This window comes from Muntiacus reevesi, chromosome 5 (assembly GCF_963930625.1).
Source record: "Muntiacus reevesi chromosome 5, mMunRee1.1, whole genome shotgun sequence".
Lineage (NCBI taxonomy): Eukaryota > Metazoa > Chordata > Mammalia > Artiodactyla > Cervidae > Muntiacus > Muntiacus reevesi.
The window spans coordinates 121,758,261-121,777,495 of NC_089253.1; the positions used below are offsets into that span (position 1 = coordinate 121,758,261).

A 19,235-nucleotide genomic window follows, 5' to 3' on the forward strand; every position below is an offset into this window, starting at 1 on the left:
TGGCAGTTTTCACGTGTTCAGCCCAGCTGTCACTTTTATCTGTTGGTTCATGGCGATAACACTTACTTAAATGTCTGCCAAGTGTCTGCCTCACATTTACGATTCCTTCTTGCATCTTCCGCCTTCTGTCTGAGAGAGTGTTCATTCTGTCTGTTCCGTGCTGGTTTTTGTTCATGTGGTCTTGTTTGCTAGAGTGCCTGATTACCTTTTGTTACCTGTCTGACATTATGTGTTTAGAGTTGATAGGAGAGGTGATTTGAAGCCTGAGATAATCTCTTTCTCCAGGGCATGTTTCCCTGTGTTTCTGCCAGGGGCCTGGGGGTGTTAGCTCTGTGTGTGTCTGCGTGCTTAGTCACGCAGTGTCTGGCTCTCTGCGACCCCGTGGACGGTAGCCCCCAGGCTCCTCTGTCCGTGGGATCCTCCAGGCAAGAATACTGGAGTGGGTGGCCATTCCCTCCTCCAGGGGGTCTTCCTGACCCAGGGATCGAACCCATGTCGCCCACATTACAGGCGGATTCTTTACCCCTGAGCCACCTGGGAAGCCCATTAGCTCTCAGAGATGACATCAGTCCAATTTCGGGGGATGTAATGCCCTGAAGGTCGTCCCAGCCCAAATGGCGGGGGTGTTCGCCAAGGCCCGGCGGTGAGCTGTGGACTGCAGTCTCTCTCTCTGGTCCGCAGGGCCGGGGTGCTCTGCAGCCGCCCGGCATCCCGACGCTCCCCACGGCCAGTCTGTGCTTGGTGGGGAGTGCCCAGATGGTAGACCCGCGTCTCCGGGCTTTCCTCCACCCCTCAGGTACTGGTCCTTTGACTCTTCCCTGTTTCCAAACTCTGTGATGCATTAAAGCAGATTAAAAAACGTGTGTATAACTAACTGTCCTCCTGGGGGTGGGGGATTCTCTGAATTGCCCTTTTGCCATTCCGCAAGTGGAGTTTGCCTGTATTATTTTTTATTCCCATACATGTAATTCACGTGTGCTTTAAAAAAAAGAACAACTGTTAAGATACTTCTGTAACTTGCTATTTTTGATTTACTATATTATGAATTAATATTAGAATTATAGATGACTATATATTTATGTTTAACTCCATGCCAGGTATCGTGGGGGTGCAGTGATGTATAGAATAGACAATTTCCTACCCTTATCTGGCTGATATTTTGGCAAGATAGTTAGCTTAAACAAGTGCGTGATTAGCTAATTGTTAGTGATAAAAACAGTATACTTCAAGTACATCTAACATGGAAATTGTCTCTGAATCTTGCTTTTTCATTTCATATTGTACTGGGTACATCTTTAACTATCATTGCAGTTTTTATAAACGTTTGGTCAGTCTAGGGTTCCATTTTCTGTATTTACTATAATTTATTTAGACATTTTCATATTGTCGACCCAGTATGTTGTTCATAGTTTTCCTTTTTGATAAATGTCTTTTAATATACATTGTTGTATGTAATCCAGAATTCATTCACTGATTTATTTCTTTAGGATTTAGTTGTGGGATTAAGAGTACTGAGTAAAAGGGTATGAATGATTATTAATATTTATTTCCGTATTGCTTTCTAGAAGGGTTATTACATATATATAAACATTACATATAATTTTAAAATATGTGTCATTTTGAAAGGCTATCAATTGCATACTTTGTCATTGTTTAAATTTGTATTTCTTTATCAGTGACGTTCAACATGTTTTATATTTATTTCTAATGTACATTTCTTTGTGCCTATAAACTATACACAATGTTAAGACAGGACATTCTGCTTTATGAATGAAACTGTAGTGTTAGATTTAAAACTAGAATGAGATCTTTTTTTTTCCAGTGCTATAATTGTATTATTTATACTTGGATTGCCATTTTTAACTTGTCTTTGTTGAGAATACTTTTTTAAAAGTTCTGTAATGAGTAGCAGGAAATAACTTCTGAAGTCTTTAATAAAATGAAAAGTATATGTTAGCTATAGAAGGAACCATATAGTTGATCTTTGTTTATCTTAAATCTCTCTTGAGATTGCTGCTACATAGTTGAGTATTTAGGATTTCGTACTATGTCCCCATTGGTTGCAGAGAACCTGGCTAGTATGATGAAACCATCAAAATGTATGTGTTGAAACAGAAGGAGAAAGATTTTTAATGAACAGAACCTATACATATCCATTATTAGGATTTGGATTTACTAAAGCTTTAAGTTAGAAATTGAACTTGAAAGATGGCAAGATTGACTGGCCTTTATGTCTTCTTTGTTAGGTAATTTTTGTTGCAGAATGAAGGAAATATTTTTCTTTAGCTCAGCATTCTTTAATGTTAACAATAATTACCTTTTTAAAATCTAATGGCTAGTTATGATTTTTGAGCAACATCATGATCACAAATAAAATTCACTAAATGATTTTCTTACAAATACATATTTAAGTCTCATCTTTTTATATTGTTACATATATTTCAGTACCATATTTTACAGTTGACAAAAAGTCAGGTTTGTGTTTTGAAATGTATGATTTTTAAGTCAGTTTATGTAAAAATTAAAAAGTTTTAAAGGTGAAATTCATTGAGGATGTCTGCAGACACAATATTCTCATTTTGTTGAAGATTTTATCTAAGGTGAATATATTAACTGAAGTTATTTATTTCAAGTATTATGCAGAAAGAAGTATGTAGTCAGCATGACTTAATTTCCTTTTAACAGTCTCAGGGCTTCGTATTTTATACATTTATTAAAATATGGGAACTAGGAAAGGTATTGTTTTCACTTAGGGAATGTGCCATAAATGTTTCAGTGTTCAAATTAAGATGGCCATTTCATACCGTGTCCCAGAGGGCTGTATTATTTATTATATATATATTGTTTTGATTTTTGATAATTTTCTTACCAGGGTCATGTGAATTATGAAATTCAGTTCACTGGCAGACACAATTGTGTAAAAATAGTTTGTCACTCAGCTTTTATATCTTGAGATTCAGATTCCTAATTTTGTAGTTTTCTTTTCTGCAAAATGTAACTACACACAAGAATATGGGAGGATTGTTTTACTTTAATGTGCACTGAGATTGTGGATCTACATGAAAATATTTGTAGTATTTAAACATTCTTTATGATAGAAACTCTCAACAAAGTTGGTATACAGGAAGTACACCTCAACATAATAAAAGCCACAATGACAGCCCGAAGCTTACTTCACACTCAGTGGTGAAAAGCTGAAAGCTTTTCCTCTAAGATCAGGGATAAGATAATGCCCACTCTTCCCACTTCTATTCAGCATAATATTGGAAATCCTAGGCACTGCCATCAGACCAGGAAAAGAAATACAGGCACCCAGACTGGAAGGGAAGAAACAGTACTGCCGCTGTTACGGGTTACATGATACTGTATATAAAAATCCTGAAGTTCTCCACCCCAAAATTATTAGAACTAGTAAAGTAATTCAGTAAAGTTGCAGGATACAAGATTAATATACAAAAGTCTATTGCATTTCTATACACTAATAATGAAACTATTTTTAGAAAAATCACAAAAATCCACATACAACTGAATCAAAAAGAATAAAATACTTAGGAATAAATTTAAGCAGGTGAGAGACCTGTACTTTGAAAAGTGTAAAATATTGATGAAAAAAATGGAAGATGATATAAACAGATGGGAAGATATACCATATTCATGAGTTGGAAGTATTAATATGGTTAAAATGTCCATACTACCCAAATCAGTATATAGACCTAATTCAATCCCTATTTAAAATACCCATGACATTTTTCACACAACTAGAACAAATAATTTTAAAATTTGTGTGAACCACGAAAGAATGGAATAAATAAAACAGACATTAATGCTGTTCAAACAAGACTTGGTGTTACTACGCTACCTAAAGTTGGCTTCCCTGGTTGATCAGATTGCAAAGAATCTGCCTACGAGTGCAGGAGACCCGGGTTTGATCCTTGGGTGTGGAAGAATCGCCCTGGAGAAGGGAATGGCAACCCACTCCAGTATACTTGCCTGGAGAATCCATGGACAGAGAAGCCTGGCAGGCTACAGCCCATGGGGTCACGAAGAGTTGGACATGCCTGAGTGACTAACACTTTCACACAAAAGACCGCCAAATAGTCAAAGCATTCTTGAGAAGAAAGAACAAAGCTGGAAGTACCATGTTGTCCGATTTCAGACTAAACTACAAAGTTACAGTAATCAAAACATTATGGAACTGGGACAGAAAAATACACATAATTCAGTGGACTAGAATAGGAAGCCCAGAAATAAACCCATGCTTATATGGTCAGTTAATCTATAACAAAGGGACTAGAGTGTACAATGATGGAGGGACAGCCTCTTTTAATATATATGGTGTTGCAAACACTGGTCAGCTATATGTAAATTAATGATATTAGAAAATTTTCTTACACAATATACAAAAATAAAATAGATTAAAGACCTAAATGTAAGGCCTGAAACCATAAAACTCTTAGAAGGAAGCAGAGGCAGTGTGTTCTTTGACATTGATCTTAGCAATATAGTTTCTGATCTATCTCCTCCAACAAGAGAAACAAAAGCAAAAATAAATAAATGAACCCTAATCAAATTTAAAAGCTTTTGCACAGAGAGTGAAATCAAAATGAAAAGAGCCTACTGAACAGGAGAAAATAATTGTAAATGACATGTCTTTTGAACTGTGGTGTTGGAGAAGACTCTTGAGAGTCCCCTGGACTACAAGGAGATCAGTCCTGAATGTTCACTGGAAAGACTGATCCTGAAGTTTAAATTCCAATACTTTGGCCACTGATGCGAAGAATTGACTCATTAGAAGAGACCCTGATGTGGGGAAAGATTGAAGGCAGGAGGAGAAGGGGACGACAGAGGATGAGATGGTTGGATGGCATCACCGACTCAATGGACTTGAGTTTGAGTGGACTCTGGGAGTTGTTGTTGGACAGGGAGGCCTGGCGTGCTGCAGTGCATGGGGTTGCAAAGAGTTGGGCATGACTGAGCAACTGAACTGAACTGTCTGATACAGGGTTGATCTCCAAAAATATATAAAGAACTCATACAACTCAGTGTAAATTTTAAAAATGAGCAAAAAATCTGAATAGAGTGATGATGTGAAAGGTAAACGTGCTAGGGGAGGTCTGGGTCCTACTTTGGAGAGGATTTCTAGCATGGAGACAGCGAGTACAGAGACCCTGAAGCCAGGGAGGACGTCCGCAGTTTTCACGAACAGAAGAGGGGTTTGTGTTGATGGAAGGTAGTTAGTGAGAGGCTGGGATGAACGGCTGTGGGAGAGGTGGGCTGGAGGTGAGTTACAGGGAGGGCCCTGCAGTGTTTGGCGAGGAGCTGGGTTTTTAACCCAAGAGCAGTGGGAGCACCGTGAGCTGATCTGTGTTTGTCAGATATCACTGCGAAGAGAACAGTGGAAAAAGAGAGGCCATTTTATAGCATATGAGAGCAATCCCTGGCGGAAATAGAGATACCATGTAGGGTTGTATTAGTGGTGCTAGAGGAGCATGGACAAATTTCAGATTTCTTTTAGAAAGAGAACAAATGATACTTTCTGATGTGTTGGAATGGGGAGCAGAGAGATGATGGGAAGGGAACAATCAGGATGAATTCTAGGTTTTTGACTAGACCAGAGCTTCGGAAAGTGTGGTCTGTCCACTTTGGCGGATTGTGGGGGTTAGGAGTTGGGTGGGGTCCTTGAGGTTCATTTTTGTGGTCTGCATAAACAAATGATTTTTGTAATACTAAGACATTATTTGATACAAAGAGCTGACTCATTGGAAAAGACCTGATGCTGGGAAAGGCTGAGGGCAGGTGGAGAAGGAGGTGACAGGATGGGATGGTTGGATGACATCACTGAATCAATGGACATAGGTTGAGGAAACTCCGGGAGATAGTGATGGCCAGGGAAGCCTGGCATGCTGCAGTCCATGGGCTCGCAAAGAGTTGGGCATGACTTAGCGACTGAACAACGAATTTGTAAAAGCACTGATGCCTTAGCTTCAGTTGATGCATCGATAAGGAACTACTAGTCTTTGTCTTATCTACCTGTACAAAATTGTAATAAAAATTATGAGTTTCCTTTTAACCTGTATTTGATGAAGCAGTTAAAGAGTACTATTTCTGATCACATATTGACCTTTGAGCACAAGTCCTTTAATCTGCCTGATGCAGTGGGAGGTTGACATGAAGCACCATGGCAGCAGATGGAGTTGTGTCGAGGAAGAGCATCTCTGCAGGTGTTGGAGGAGCCGCCTGGCCGGCTGGACACTGTTTTCACTTGAAACACCAACTGACACTTAAACTTGGGTCTTTTGTAGACGTTTGCCTGTCATTTAAGGGAAAACAAGTGACATTATTTGTTACTCATGATGAAATTTGAACTTCTAACGTGAACATTGAAATTTTGGAAAAATTATATTCATCACTATGACCTTGACATCTTCCTGGTATTTGAAGATTTCTGATGAGATGAGTGGTGACATTATTGAGTGTGTTTATGAATGTTGTATGATGAAGTGGTCAACATTCAGTGGATCTGTGTAACCCAAGGAGCTAAAGTTTTCCAGGTGACATGCACGGATGTTATAAGATCATGCATAAATAGGGATCTATTGAGAGGGCGAGAGAGCCCTTTAGATTTTCACATCAGAGTACAAAAGTTCATTGATAATTTTTGAGAGTCCATGTTGCAGTTAACCTTTACAAATCTGCCGCTTGTCTAGTTTGCTGTAGTGTTAAAGAAGAATAACCACAGTGGGTATGAAAAAACACCTCTATTTTCCAGCTGTATATCTGTGTAAGACCAGATTTTTTAAAATACACCTAGCCAAGACAACATATCTCAACAACTTGAATGAAGAAGCTGCTGATTTTCTGAAGATAGACATTAAAGAAATTAACAAAATGCACAACAGTCCTTCTCTTCTAGTATTTGCAAAGATAGCTATTTTTCATAAAAATGTTATAGTCTTATAATGATTTATTGCTGTTATTTGTAAATGAATTAGTATGTATTTTAAACATTTCTCCATTTTGATTTCTAACATGAGAAATACAGGTATTTATGACCCCTGTGAGCAAGAAGGGGTCTTTGGTGTTCTCAGATAAAGAGGTCGTGAGATCCAGAAGTTTGAGAAGTTTGGGCTGGATCTGCTGAGGAGATGGTGATAATGTAAGGAGAGAAAGATGATTAGAGAACTTAGCTACTTTTTTTTTTTTTTTTTTTTAAGAAATGGCAGATGGGATCTTCTGTTCAAAAACTGTGAAGATACTAGGTGGTCATTTGGCTATTGCTGTTTGTGGTTCAGAGCTCAGAACAGATGAGATAAATTTCAGAGTAATCATAGATGGATAGTAATCAAGTCATGGGACTGGAAAGGAGGATCTGAAAGAATGTAGGTTTAAAAAAAAATGAAGATTGATATCGTAGAGCACTTGGACATAAATGTTAGATTGGAAAAGGAACTTAGAAAAAGGAGTTATTATATGAGAGTACGTGGGGCACAGAACATTTCCAGAAAGTGAGATAGTTGTGTTGAATGCTGGCTGAGGTCAGATCGGAGGACCTTGGTGAGAGCCCTTGTCATCTCTTGTCTGGATTGTTACAGTCGCTTCTTAACGGGTCTGTCTTGAAGTGCTGAGCCCTTCTCCTCTGTCATACGGCAGGAAAGATCATGTTTCAGAAAGGGTACTTCCCTGTCTTAGCTGCTTGAAACACAGCATTAGCTCTCTGGTAGCAGTTGAATAAAGGGACTATCATAAAAGTTAGCCTAACTCCCCCCAGCCATCTCTCACCACTTGCCAATTTTAACTTTACGTACATGATGTTGTGCTCTGCTTTTGGGTATTTTGATGTGTTCTTTCCTTTCTCCAGATTTCCTGTCTCCCTTGCCTCATCTAACCTGTGTGAGTGTCTCCTCTTTATTTAAAACCCAGTTCAGGTAGCATCTTCTTTGGGCAGCCTTTCTTGATGGAAGGACTGGTTGCCAGATTTGTTGAATTTGATCATAATTTTACTCACCATTGATTTTAGACTTATTAAACTGTAGCAGTTATTTTTGATGTTTTGATAGAGATACATTCATTCATTTATTCAGTAAATATTCACTCAGCACTCATTTTGTGCCAAGCATTGAACTAAGCACTGGGAGCAGAGCTGTGGACAATGAACACAGGTCCCTGCAACCTGGGATTTACAATCTAGAAGACAGAGTGTATGTTTAACACTTACACATTAAATGTCTTTACTTATGAGGGATTACCTGAAAGATAATATATAAGCATGTATGGCCTTTGAAAACATGATAATATTAGATCTGCATGTAAACACTGATACAATCTTTTTCAACAGAAGCAGTTAGAATCTAGTGACACCTGGAGCCGTGTTAGATATTATGCAAAGAAAATTTTTTTGCTCCTTGTTCATTGTATTACCAAGTTTATGTGCAGTATGAGAATGCCACACAGGCTTTCCTTTACTAAGCAGGGGCTGTTGGTCTGGGATGTTGTAGAAGTGATTTCCCAGTGATGCAGACTGTCAGTCACTTCTAAGATTTCTTTGAATTTTAAGTTTCTTTTTGTGTGTTTTCTTTCTTTCTTTTTTTTCATTTTGCCTTCTTTTCTTCATAATTTTATTTGCTTAGGCATTGCACACACCAGGAGGTATGATGAAACCCACGTTGTTATAATCTAGCTCATTTCCCACAGCGTCTTCTTGCAGTTAGGCAAGCTGTGGGCTATTAAAATATGCTGCACAAGGAAAGCATTTTGTGATTAAATAAGTTGAATGTAAGTGAAGTTTTTTGTTTGTTTTCTCTTCTAGCTGCAGGCCTGCTTGGATCCTTTAGTGTGGTAGTATTTACTGTGACCGTCTAAGAGAGCTTAATATAGCGAGTGGTGTTTCACAAAGGTGTCAGACCAGGAGGCCTTTTTTCCCATGGACTGTCTCATGTAAACTGTTTGGGGCACTAGATGTGAAATACTGGTTTTAATGATATAGATTTATTTTTTTTTTTTTTTAAAAATCTTTATTCTGATGTCACCTTGCTTTAAAAAATGAAAATTTATTGATGTTCTGAAATGTGCAGTTTTGAGCAATATTCTGTCCTGCATTAGAATAATAGCATTAAGTTGTCAGACACCATCTTGGATGTGTAGTTGGCTTGTAATAGTTTTTCTTTTCCTAAGCTGGAGATACTGTTTAATTTATAATACCTTTTGCAAAAGTGTCCTTGTTGCTTATACATGTTTTAAATAATCAGTGTAGCCTTAATGTGTAGCCTTAAACCATTGTTTCTTGATTGTTTAATGATTCAGATTTCACACTAAAATTTATTCTAATTCATTACTGGGCTTCTCATTCTTCCCTTTCCTCCCTCCTTGAATTCAACACTGTATAAAGTTGAATACAACAATACATAAATATGATTATATATCATGACTAAATGGGGGTTCATCCCAGAAATACTGGCTAAACATTTGCCAAAATAAATGTTCAAAATTCAAAGTAAATGAGCCACCAAAATTCAGCATTTTAAAAAAGTATTTAATCAGCTCAGACACAGAAGAATTTGACGAAAACCTAACTTCTATTCATAAAATCTTCCAGCAAAGTGAAAACAGAAGGGTACTGTCTCATCCTGATAAATTAGGGCATTTATGAAAAATGTCCATCTTACATCATACTTAATGGTAAATGACTGAATGCCTTCGTACTCAGACAGGAACAAGAAAAGGATGTCTTTGATTCTGTTCATTGTACTGGCAGTACTAGCCATTGCAATAAGACAAGAATCAAAAAAAAATCTACTTGGACCATTAAGTGAGCTTAGCAGGTTTGTAAGATAAAGGGTCAATGTACAGAAATCAATTGTATTTCTGTACACTATCAGAAAATTGAAATAAAAACACTTAAAGTATCAAGATATATTTAGGAAATAACCTGAAAAAAAGATGTGAAAGACCAGTTTGGAAAGTGAAGACCATTCTTGAAAGAAATTAAACCTGTTAATAAGATATCCTATGTTTATGGGTTTGAAAGCCCAATATTATTAAAATGAATGGTCTCTCCAGATCTATAGAGTTGTTGTAATCCTAATCAAAATCCCAGTAGTCTTACTTTTTTTTTTTTTTTAATGTAGAAACAAACAGGCTGGTTCTAAACTTTATATTAAAATCAGAAATATGATTAGGCTTATGTCTAGACTTTATAATAAAGCTACACCAGACATTAGTATAGTGTATATATATGTGCAGTCATTTGATATATTTTGAGGTGGGTATAGTAGCACTGTAGTGAGACCTGGGAGGATAAAGGGTAATCTTTGCAGTAAATGATTTGAAGTCAGTTGGATAGCCATGTAGAAAAACAAGCTGATATTGACTTCACCTTACATTGTACAAAACTTTTAATTCCAGGCCAATTGCAGATAGAAATATGGAAGGCAAAATAGGCCAATACAGTATACTGACGCATATATATGGAATTTAGAAAGATGGTAACGATAACCCTATATGCAAGACAGAAAAAGCGACACAGATGTATAGAACAGACTTTTGGACTCTGTGGGAGAAGGTGAGGGTGGGATGATCTGAGAGAACAGCATTGAAACATGTATAGTATCAAGTGTGAAACAGATTGCCAGCCCAGGTTGGATGCATGAGACAAGTGCTGAGGGCTGGTGCACTAGGATGACCCAGAGGGATGGGATGGGGAGGAAAATGGGAGTGGGGTTCAGGATGGGGAACACATGTAAATCCATGGCTGATTCATGTCAATGTATGGCAAAAACCACTACAATACTGTGAAGTAATAAGCCTCCAACTAATATATTAAAAAAAAAAAAGAAATATGAAAGGCAGAGCAATAAAGCTTATGTTGGAAGATAATGTGTGAGAATTTACAATAGGAAAATTATTCTTAAATATTTAAGCATTTTGTACACAAAAGCATTACCCATAAAGGAAAAGATTGGTTAATTAGAACTTGTTAAATTTCAAAAGTTAACAAGTTAATTAAAAGATGCCATTGGGAAGGTTTTTAAAAGACAAGTCACAGGATGGAAAAATATTTGCAATATGAATGACCCATGTCTAGAACCTTCTTATAGCTTTTTACAGGGTATAATGAAGTGAAAATGTGTTTTAGTTTCTCTGTCTGTCGATCGTAACGGGCCCTAGTTTTTTAACCCACAGATTCTAGTTATAAAATTACACTTATGAAGAGCCTAGAGATACTTGGTGTTGTGTAGAATCAGAAGTGGCTTTTGGACACAGGTGTTTGCTGTGTTTCATTTATAGCTCAGTTCTTGAGCCTTGTGCAGGACTTGGCATATGGTTTTCAGCTTGTGTTAACTGAATTAATGGATGGACGCCTTATAATCACAAGGAAGGTCTGCATAAGTCTTCATATGAGGACTGGCCTTTTAAACATAGGCCTAGAAACCACAGGAAGAAGTTTAGTTGGACCTGAAGAACACAAGTGCTAACATGTGTGGAGCATAAGATGAGGTGCGTTTGAGGATGTAAAGCATTGCTCATGACTACAGGAAGCTTTCCATGGTGATTGTCTTCTCATATTGGGGAGGGAGGGGGAGCCTCTTTGGTCTGTAAAATGTAATGGAGAAGAGAGGATTTCATTGTACAAAATAGCATTTTCTAAGTGGGAAATGATGCTTTTGAGAAAATGAGTTGAGACAGTAACTACTTGTGTTAGCCAAACAGAACTTGGATTTAGCAAATGGCAGGTGAGAGTAGGGAATGCTTAATGGCCATTTTTGAAGCACTGGGCTCATCTTAAGTGTGGATTGTGTTGTGGTAATGATTGCATTATTTAAATTTCCACTTGACATTTTTTGCAGAGTTCAGAAGTTCCTGTTGCTTCAGACAATGGATGAGCAATCACAAGGAATGCAAGGGCCACCGGTTCCTCAGTTCCAGCCACAGGTAACTTGTTCTAATAAATGCTGCCTTGAGAGAGAGAGAGAGAGAGAGAGAGTGTGTGTGTGCACGCACGCACACGTGCTCACAAGTGGATACAGGTACAGTGAGGAAGGAAGCAGAACCTGTACAGTTCCTTTAGGAAATAAGGTGCTGAACATGCTGATTATGAGTTTCCACGCTTAAATCAGAATTGTTTCTAGTATAGAACACTGTTTTAGAATATTTAGTTCTCATGGACATATATTAAAAAAAAAAAAGGAGGCAGCTTTAGGTTTTAACTTGAACGACCTGCAGGCCTTGGGAGTTGCCGTTGGGCTCAGGAGGGGCAGAGGCGAGGTGGTACCTGTGTCCAGCCTGGGGTCCCACATCGCCCACAGCGCCGTCCGTAGCCATGGCTTTTCTCGTCCTCTCTGACCAGCAGTGTGTTTCTCCTATTACGTAGTCGCTTGTTCTTTTGTACCATAAAGTGAAGCTAAAGGAAGGTTTCAGCAGAAGGTGTACACACACTATTGAAATGAATTGCTTAGCATGCTGATTCCCCGTGGACACTTGCCCTGAAACCCCAGCATATGATAACGTGTCTGAAATCACGTTCACCCCTGCACAACTGTCATTCATAAATTCCATGTTTCTCAGTTCGGCGTTGGAGGCATTGTACAGTGTCCCAGGTTTACTCTGCTAGCCTTGTTCCAGTTCTGCTTGATAGTCATTCTGGAAATGAAGAATCCATCAGTGTTCTTTCGTGGTGTCTCTGTCTGGTGTTGGTATGAGGGTGAAGGTGGCCTCACAGAGTGAGTTTGGAAGTGTTCCTCCCTCTGCAGATTTTTGGAATACTTTCAGGGGTTAACTCATCTCCAGGTATTTGGTAGAATTTGCCTGCGAGGTCACCTGGTCCTGGACTTTTGTTTGTTGGGAGTTTTAAAGTCACAGATTCCGTTTCAGTACTTGCCACCGGTCTTTTACAGATGTGCTTCGCAGTGAGTGAGATGAGCTTGGGAGGCTTGGGTTTGCACAGCTCTTCCTAACCTCCCCTGTGTTGGTGCGCACTGTAATTTCCAGGCGAGGTTAGTATTTTCCAGACTTACTTGACTGTGGGCTGTTTTGTAAGCACATCTATTGGCTTCTCTCAGAATCTGTGTTTGTAGGGCACAGCCCAGGAAATACCACCGTCTTTTCTGCGAAGAATTGAGGCTTCTGAACTGTGGTTGTTGGAGAAGACTCTTGAGAGTCCCTTGGACTGCAAGGAGATCCAACCAGTCCTTCCTAAAGGAGATCAGTCCTGAATATCATCAGATAGACTGATGTTGAAGTTGAAACTCCAGTACTCTGGCCACCTGATGCAAAGAGCTGACTCATTGGAAGAGACCCTGATGCTGGAAAAGTTTGAGGCCAGGGGGAGAAGGGGACGACAGAGGATGAGATGGCTGGATGGCATCACTGACTCGATGAACATGAGTTTGAGCAAGCTCCAGGAGTTGGTGATGGACAGGGAGGCCTGGTGTGCTGCAGTCCATGGGGTTGCAAAGAGTCGGACACGACTGAGTGGCTGAGTTGAACTTTCTGCCTGTGTGACTACTCATTTTGCTTGCCCCCTCTTCTCCCTCTCCAGATTTTGAGATCTGCCCACCCTTCAAGGACCATCTAAAATGCTGTGTCCACTGTGAAGCTCTTTCTGATTTTGTGAATGTAATACTTTTCCTTGGAGACATGATGATCCTTGGTAACATCTCTTCTGGTATTTCTGAGCCCTGTGTCACTTCACATGGACATAAAGCCTCATCTTTCCTATCGCGTTAGGATAGGGAGCCTCTTTCCAAACCTTGAGGGTTTGCGCCTTGTCTTGCTTTCTCTGGATGCCCTGTGACACTGCAGGCCCCTCATCGCAGCAGGGCCCCGGGGGACACCTGACGAAGCCCGCCGGACGCCTGCACGCGAGCGTGTCAGCTGGCCCTTGACCGAGTTGGGTTTTACGTTGCTTCCTCTGTTACACTCGTCTGAATTCTCTGTACTGTATTCACAAAAGAGACCCTTAAGAGCTTAAGTAAGGCCAGTATTTTAATTTCAAGAGGATTGCTTTTTCAAATCTATCATATATATTTTATATTATGGTCATAAAATATCCAAGATTCTAGTATGCAGTTTCTACTAGATGCAGACGTATCTTTGTTCCAGTTTTACAGACACACACACACACACACACACACACACACACACACACATTACTGTTTTGTATATTGTTTCTATGCAGGCGGTAAAAGCAATGCTACGAAATTAGGTAGTTATGTCATGATTTTGAAATTCTGTTTTGAATAGCTCCAAGTTTCAAAGGAAAGGAAAAGGAGTACTTTCATTTTTGCTGCTGCTGACTCCCCAGCCTGGAGGCCTGGCTTGCTGGGACCCATGGCTGCCATGCAGCATGAGTCTAAAGCTGCATCCGTGGCTCTGCATCTCTGACAAAGTTTCCTTCATCCTGCCTCTGCCCCCCCATGGGCAGAGGTGCCCCCCTCTCCTGGGAAATAGGCTGGTGTCGCCCACGCAGGCAGGGGGTTGGGTGGGGGGACCCCTGTCTCTGCATCCAGACTGATGGTGGAGATTACCTGACAAGAGTTCACAGGCGTTTCTGCTGATTAAGTCTTTGAAAAATGTTACCGCTCTCAGGAGCAGGATTTTAAAAGGCTGGCGAAGGACAGCTTCTGCTCCGGGTCGACAACCTTTTGTTTTGTTGCACACCACTGGCCCGAACAACGGGGTGATGAGGCAGCATACGGTTAGCTGAGCGACTCCTTCCGCGGCGTGATGCTAACACGTGTCTGCTCATAAACGGGAAACTGAGGAAGTGCGCCTTCCAAGTGTCAGGTCCCCATTCCCTGTATAATGACGCGTGGTGTCTAGGTGTATTCTCAGTGTATCTTTCTCTTCCTTGCTCTGAGATGGATACTTTAACCCCGCAATGCCTATGTGTGGTCTCACTTTTAGTGCCGTTATGAGCTCCTTTTCTTTTCATGCTTTAGGATGTGAGATTTATGTATCTCTATTAATTTTTTGTTGTTGGTATTATTGTCATTCACTGAACTTAGGGAATTTTTTTTTTTATTCCTATCAGCTTCCATTTCCTTCCTTTTTTCCTTCTTTGACTCCTTCCACTAAAGTCTCAAAAGTACTGACAGGATATTTTGACTAGATTTGCACACTGTTATGTTCACGTTGCTTTTGGACTCTTGTTTTTGGAACAATGAATTTATTATAGCTTAAAACTTAAAAAAACTGCTTAAAAAATAGCTTAAAAAAACTGCAGACTATCATTGATGATGACATAGAAATGGTAAGATATTTGCATTTTAGTACGAGGTTGATTTTAAATGATAGAAGTCTGCAACTAGCATTTCTGGTCATTGAAGAGCCCTCTGCTGCCTTCATTTTATATCATAAAGTTAACTATGAAGCAGTTATAATCAGAGTGAAATTTTAAGAATTTCTGGGTGTGTCTGGAGGGTGGATTTATTTTAATTATGATCATCACCAGGACTTAGGTCATGCCTACTATTTGTAAACTTGAAGCTGTCTAGTGTAACCCTGGGGCTCTCTGTGAAGGCGGGGAAGCATCCCGGGGGTACAGGTAGGAGGAGGGGCCTTCCTCATCCTGGTTGCTGGGAAGGTGTGAGCGGCCCATCTGGGAGTAGGCAGTAAGCGGTGAGGCTGGCCGGCTGGCCCTTTAAGCCTCCCGACTGGTTGCCCCAGGGCTGCTGTCTCCCGGCATCCTTTCCCGTGGAGGCTGCTGGTTCTCTGATGATATTAATAAGAAGTGCGCACCATGAGAGTCGGGGGTTGGGGGGTGCCTCTCCATCCACAGAGCCTCTTCCAGCCCGTGACTCCTCCTTGTTTTTGGGGTGTCGGGGGTAAGGCTCTCTTCCTCAGGCTCTGCCCCCCGAAGAAAGGGCTCTCACCTTCCTTGTCGCTGTTGTCGCCTGACCTCATTGTGAGCCCCCACACATGCTTGACCCCCGGCCCCCGCCTTCCTTCCCAGCATCATCTGGCTTTTGTCCGGGGCAGAAGCCCTGCTGCTGAGGGAGTTCTTCCAAGAGCACCACTCTGCGCTGAACACCGTGAGCGTGTGTTTCAGCTCAGTAAGCCCCCGACACACAGATGAGTTCTGTTCCGAGGGCGTGTTCGTAAGCCCAGCAGAGTTAGCCTGGGCGCCCAGCTAGCAGTCACCTGTACAGTCCTGTGGTGTAACAGGTTTATAATGCTTTCCAGGGAAACAGTGCATAAAAACCAAACACAGAGAGCAGAGGAAACATTTTTAACCTTACAGCGCAGGACCCTGAAAAGTGCAGTAGTACAGTGCAGCGGCTGGCACAGGGGCTGGCATCCAGTGAGCAGGCCGGGGGAGCGACTGATGGAGGAGGGAGAAGGCGTGGGAGACGGTAGAGCCGAAGGGTCGCCAGCGACAGCAGACGCCGGGCAAGCTGCGATGCCGCTCATGCCTGCCGCCCGCAGCCCAGGTTCTGGTTTCTCGCTAGAACTAGAGGCAGGTTCTCATCTTGGAAAGTCTGCAACTCGAAGTTCGTGTGTAGGGGCCTTGCTGTATTCCTGACCCAAGCTGCAGGAGATGTTATCGGTCACACTTCACAAGCGAAGAGACCGAGGCTCAGACCAGTGATCTAACTCGCCCTTGGTCATGTAGCCAGTAAGCAGAGGGGCTGGGACTCAAGCCGGTCTGCCCACTCTTTCATTTCACAGAAGGAGTATCTCATCCATCGCTTGGCCAGTCTGATCTTCTCAGTCACCGTGACTCTTGATGTTTTCACAGTTCCCGAAAGCTCCTGCTTTCAGGATGGCATGCGTTACATTCTGCCCAAGACTGTCCTTTTGCCTGTGACTGTTAGCACCATCCCTCTCGATCCACAGACAGGTGCATCACATATTTTATATGTAGGCCGTTTTCACATTGTCTTGATTTTACTCCTTAAGTAGCTCTGGAATCTGCTAGTTCTCTGCATCCCGACTGTGCCTAAATAAGGTGACTGTGCCACCTTTTGCCTGGATTATTGTGGAACCTTCTGAACCAGTCTCTTTACCTCTCACTGTGCCATTTCTAGTTCAGTCTTCACACTGTAGCAAGAGTCATCTTTCCAAAGTGTATATTTTATCCTTATTATTATTTGTTGTTGCTTAGTCACTGAGTCGTGTTGGACTCTGCAGCCCCACGGACTGTAGCCCGCCAGGCTCCTCTGTCCATGGAACTTCCCAGGCAAGAATACTGGAGTGGGTTGCCGTTTCCTTCTCCAAGAGATCTTGCCGACCCAGAGATGGAACCTGCATCTCCTGTGTTGCAGGTGGGTTCTTTACCGCTGAGCCACACTTCCTGGAAACGTTGATTTCCGGACTCGAGGGTGGATTCTGCATTTCCTTGTGCGATGCAGAGGGTCTTACATCTCTAGGTCTCCTTTTTCTTCTCCAGCGGCACGTCGTGTCTTTCCCTATTTTGGACACAGGTTCAGTCATATCTTGCTTATACTGAGCTTTCTTTCAACTCCACACTTCAGGTGCTTTGATCACGGTCTCAGGAGCTGTTCAAGGAGATTTAGTCCTTAATGGACCTCCATCAGCATAAAGGCTCATAATAATGTATGTGAGCTAGATGGAAGGGGTCCTAAGGAAAGTGTTATCCTAAAGGAAGCATGCAGTTTGGAAGACAGCAGAAAGATTACTCTCAGGAAGGTAATGACTACCGGTTGGTTTCCTACACTGACACGCTTCCAATAAGTAAGAATGTGCTGTAGCAGCAGTGCAGTGTTCACTTCTGCAGACCGTGCTTTATATTAATGAGTGATAGGTCGTGGCTACCCAGATATTTGTTGGATGAATGAATTAATCTCTAAATGAAAGCTAACTTTTGATCAGTCTAATGATCTTAATATTGTATGAATTTTAGTTATTGAAAGTTACTTTAGGAAGAGACTGGTAATGTAGACTAAAAAGAACTCTGTCAAATGAGAAGTGACATCAGAATATTTAAAGCTTGATTGAGTTTTGAATTTAGATTGGTTGTTCATACTTAACGTATCTAGGGCTAGATGTTTCTCAGCTTTTAAAGGAAATCCTTGAGAGATGTAGATGATTTTTAAAAGAATGGGAATACAGTGAGGGTTCCCTCATCTGCTGTCTTGGAAATTTCTGTTTGAATAGTCTGATGTGGTTGTTGTTGGGTTGCTGAGTCGCGTCTGACTCTTTGTGACCCCACGGACTGCTGGTGTGCTCCACTTTGCTTAAATTCATGTCCCTTGAATCAGTGGTGCTATCTAGCTGTGTCGTCCTCTGCTGCCCTCTGCTACTGCCTTCAATCTTTCCCAGCATCAGCGTCTTTTCCAGTGAGTCTGCTCTTCATATCAGGTGGCCAGCGTATTGGAGCTTCGGCATCAGTCCTGCTAATGAATGTTCAGGGTTGATTTCCTTTATGATTGACTGGTTCAAAGATGAGGTATACATTAATGAAAATAGTTTCCAGTTCTGTTTGGAACTGCATGCAGAGCCTGAAATGTAGTTGTAATAAATTCAGTGATGAAAATGATTCCGATTTTGAGGATGAACTTGATATTCGGCATATCTAGAAATCCCCTGGCGCCGAGTTTGTACCTGGTGAAGAAGTGAAGTGTCTTGGCCTTCTTTCAGTCAGAAGAGCACTTCTTCAGTGAGACCAGTAGTTCCATGGTTCACAAAGTGATTACAACCCGAGGAGGGATTTCAAGTGGATTTTCAGTATCAGAAGCCTTTCTGGAAATAAGTCCACATGCTCCCATGGGGCCTCTTTGAAGGGCAACATTGAATGTATAGAGTCTAGTCTGTTTGTGAGAAATCAGTTGTATCATTTTCCATTTAGGATTCCTTTATATTTTGTCTCCCTTCATACCGCTATTATGTGAATACTGTGACTCTCTCACGTACCTGTGGGCACGCTTCACACAGCGCTCTTCTCAGGAAGTGTTCATAAAACAAGTGTTACCCTGATTGTGACGTTTTGATGAGTACTTTTTCCAGGAACGCTGTGTGCACTACGTTTAATTACGCCTTATTTTTCTCCCTTGACCGGGTCTCGTTCGGTGCAGGAGAGCAAGGAGGTGGGAGAGGAGGACTTCTAGGAGAGTTCTGATGGGGTACGCAGTAGGGGTCGGGTCACACGGATCAGTGAAAGCCCACCCCAGCGCCCAGCGCCGCGGAGGGGGAGGCGGGACGGGGGGCTGCGCGGCCCGTGATGAGCGCTGCGAGCAGAGGGCAGAGCTCGGCGCCGCGCGGCCGCCAGCGTTACAGGG

At 41.4% G+C, this 19,235-nt stretch overlaps 1 protein-coding gene across 2 annotated transcripts in view; it reads left to right on the forward strand.

The window, feature by feature from the left end:
* The window catches only part of NEK7 (NIMA related kinase 7), a 139,120-nt gene that overhangs the window by 45,091 nt on the left and 74,794 nt on the right, over positions 1 to 19,235 (forward strand). For both annotated transcript variants that reach the window (XM_065936324.1, XM_065936325.1), the window contains exon 2: positions 11,844 to 11,928. In XM_065936324.1, the coding sequence (XP_065792396.1) occupies positions 11,872 to 11,928 (57 nt within the window). In that variant the 5' untranslated portion in view covers positions 11,844 to 11,871. The remainder of the gene's footprint in view (positions 1 to 11,843; positions 11,929 to 19,235) is intronic.